Source organism: Colobus angolensis, unplaced genomic scaffold (genome assembly GCF_000951035.1).
Source record: "Colobus angolensis palliatus isolate OR3802 unplaced genomic scaffold, Cang.pa_1.0 Scaffold575, whole genome shotgun sequence".
In the NCBI taxonomy this organism is placed as follows: Eukaryota; Metazoa; Chordata; class Mammalia; order Primates; family Cercopithecidae; genus Colobus; species Colobus angolensis.
The window spans coordinates 207,979-211,498 of NW_012119321.1; the positions used below are offsets into that span (position 1 = coordinate 207,979).

At 41.4% G+C, this 3,520-nt stretch overlaps 1 protein-coding gene across 1 annotated transcript in view; it reads right to left on the reverse strand.

Annotated features, from left to right (window-relative positions):
• The window catches only part of LOC105526102 (zinc finger X-linked protein ZXDB-like), a 3,122-nt gene extending 2,485 nt beyond the window's left edge, over nt 1-637 (reverse strand). Inside the window, 2 exon segments of the mRNA XM_011961992.1 lie at nt 39-108; nt 111-637. Coding sequence (XP_011817382.1) covers nt 39-108; nt 111-243 — 203 coding nt within the window. The 5' untranslated portion in view covers nt 244-637.
• Between the last annotated feature and the right edge of the window lie 2,883 nt (nt 638-3,520).

A 3,520-nucleotide genomic window follows, 5' to 3' on the forward strand; every position in this document is an offset into this window, starting at 1 on the left:
AGGACCTCGGTCGACCCGGCCGCCACCCGCGGGGATACCGCCGTGGCCGCCCTGTAGTGTCCCGCGAGCCGGGAGCAGCTTTGGGATTTCCATCTGGAGGTCCCGGAGCAGCAGGAGGTGGCGCGTGGAGACCTGGCCAGCCGGCGGGTCAGGGCCTCGGTGGACCCGGCCGCCACCCGCGGGGATACCGCCGTGACCGCCCTGTAGTGTCCCGCGAGCCGGGAGCAGCTTCGGGATTTCCATCTCTGCGTCCCAGAGGCTCGGCTGGAACCAGAGCCGAGGAGGAGGCGCGACCCCGCCCCCTGCCGCGGGCCTGAACACGTTCCTGAAAGGGGAAAAAAAAATGTGCAATGCGCAGAAACTGGCCCTATCAGATATTAAAACGTATTTAACGCCACAGTGATTTAAATATTCTGGTACTGGGTCTCCGGAACAGAATAGAAAGCCCAGAGGTAGAGCCTGGTATGCATAAATACGTTCTACAGTTAATATACGTAAGTAATTAAGGAGGTCTTCTGAGGTGATAGGGAAATGACGACAGCTTGTTCAGTAATGCTGTGGAACACCTAGGCATCTATCCACTAAAAGTAATTTTAATCCGTGACTCATTGATATACCCAAATAAACACCCCCAGCCCCTCCCAGTGTTAGACATGTTGCTTCGTACTTTTTGTGTGTTAAAATTTGTTTGCTGGCTGGCTGACTGGCTGGACTGATGGATGAAAGACAATCCCTGAGAGAATAAACTGTCTCTGTGTCAGCAGTAAACCACCATAGTGCTGGCATTTCTGCTGAAAGTGTCCTTCCCCCTCCCACCTCCCCGTGGGACAACTTCCATACTCACAATTGTCTTGAGCAAAGTCTTCGGTACAATTTGCCCCATAGTTCAATTTTTGTCTTGCTGATACAGAGATTAGAATGAGTGAGAGATGTGGCCAAAACAGATTAGCAGTGTTCAGCCTAGAAATGCAAAGTCTGGAGGATGAAACAATTTATATTGAAATCTGAAAAAAAACCCAACCTTCTCCTGGCTTCTCCCTATACAGTGTACAACCTAAACCAACTCTTTGCCCTTCCACCATCGGTTGTACCATGATAAATTTCCTGTCCACTCTCACAGCACAATGAGGGCATTCATTCCTCAGTTTGCTCTGCCTTCTCCAGCACATGGAGGTCTCTGGGCAGGAGTCTGAGTTAAATGTGTTTAGGTTAAACCCTCACTCACTGCAATGGATTCTGTCAAGGAAAAGGCACAGACGATCTTGTCCAATCAACCTGGTGTACCTACTCGCATTTAAGTGCAGTGGCCCAGTCTTGCTGGGCCTGTGGTGCCTAATGATCTTATTAATGATGATGACAATCCTCCAATTTGTCTGTCACGACTGAGTTGGGAATTGACACAAATATAGGGTGAAATATCTGAGATGAGAAGGCTTAGAGTGATGAATAGATTGGTGGTGGGGTGGGGGGAGGTGTAACCTGTTGTTTAAATACTCCCAGCTCTCTCGCCCTCTTTTAATGACAGTGAACACTTGGTCTCTTGAAAATCAAGTTTTTCATCCATAAGTATTTGAACCTCATCAACATTTCTACTCCACATACTTTTCTTTCTATTACTTTTTCTGGAGGAGGCATTTTTCAAATCTGAGGTATAGAAGAGTGCACAAAATATATCTATATGGTTTAGATTTTAGAAAAGCAGACACCTGTGTAACCAGGACCAAGGTCAAGCAATAGACCACTGCCAGCCTTCCAGGATACAGCTGCTGTGCTCCTCCCAATCACAACCCACACTCTCCTATATGGATATAGTCATTGCCATAACTTTGTAATAATCATTTCACTGCTTTCCTTTATAGCTTTATCACTTTTGTACGCATCCCTAAACAATAGAGTTGATATGAAGTTGTATAAATGGAATCATATGGCATGTTTCCTTTTATAACTTGTTTCTTTCACTCTCTATTATACTTAAGAGACTCTTCCATGTTGTTCATAATAGCTATAAGTAAGTAGATCCTTTGTCTCCATTGTTGACTGTTGTTCCAGCATATGCTTATAGCAAAGTGATTATGGTATGATTATACCACTCCATTCTACAGCAGATGGACATTAGGATTGCTTCTACTTTTCAGTGATTATTATGAACATTCTTGCACATTTCTCATAGGACACATGTGTAAAAATCTCTCTAGGGTATATATCCAAGAATAGAATCACAGGGCCATAGGGTATGGACATCCTGAGCTTTACTAGATGATGCCAAATTGTTCTCTGTAGTGATTGGGCCAGCTGTCAATCCCACCAGCAGCACGGAGAGTCCCTACTGCTCCACATCTTCACCTACACCAAGTATTGCCAGAATTTAAATTTTGCCAATCTATTGGTGGGCAATATCCAAATTACTATTAAGCTTTAGCACATTTTCGTGTTTATGAGCGTTTTGAAGTTTCTACTCCGAAGAAGGCCTGTTCAAATTTACCTATTTTAACCCATGTTTCTATTCTATTGTTCATCTAGTACTTACTGACTTAATAAGCCTGTTAAATATTTTAAATATTAGTCCATTCCTGTGCCCAAAATATTCCCTTGTTCTGTTTGTATTTCCCATTGCTTTGTGCTATGTTTTGTGAACAGATGATCTTAATTATAATATAGTCAAATTCATCATTCTTTTCCTGATGGTTAGTGCATTTTTGTTTTAAGAAATCTGTTTTAAGAAATCTTTTCTGTTTTAAGAAACCCTGGGCCAGGAAAGCATTCTCTATATTTTCTTCTAAAATGTGTATGCTATTGCCCTTCACAGTGAGGTCTTAATCCACCTGCAATTGATGTTTTTGTATTGTGTTGAGTGGGGTTGCATTTATTTATTTGTTCATTCATTTGAATATCCAGTTTTCTCAGTGAACCACTTATTGAAAAGTCTGCCTTTTGCCAACTGGTTTACAGTGCCATAAATCAAGTATCTACCCATATGTGGGCTAGTTCCTATACTCGCTATTAAGTGCTTGGCCCTATTTGTCTGTTTGAAATACCACACTGTCTCAATTACTACAGATCCATAGTCAATTCTGATATTTGGATAAGGCAGTAAATTCTACCTTGTTCTTCAAAAGTGTCTTGGCTACTTTTGGTCCATTTCAATTCCATTTAAATTACAAACTCATCATAAAAACTTCAACCAACAGCTAGTTTAGGGTTCTAATTCAGATTGTGCTGATATTTTAGATTTGACTTCTCAGTATCGAATGTTTGGTTCATGGTTTTGGTCTGTCTCTCCTTTTAATAAGATCTCCTTTAATGTGCCCAAGTAATAATTTATATTTTTCCGATAAGGCAACTTTTTTATCTTAGGCACTTCATATTGTGCAAATGTGCAAATCCTATGTTTGGAATTTTTACTGTCTAAATTTGTAGCTTGTAAATAGGATACAATTGGCTTTTGTTCATTAAGATTTTATCCTACAAGTGTATAAACTCTTCTGTCGATTCTAATAATTTTTCTGTAATACGTTGTAGA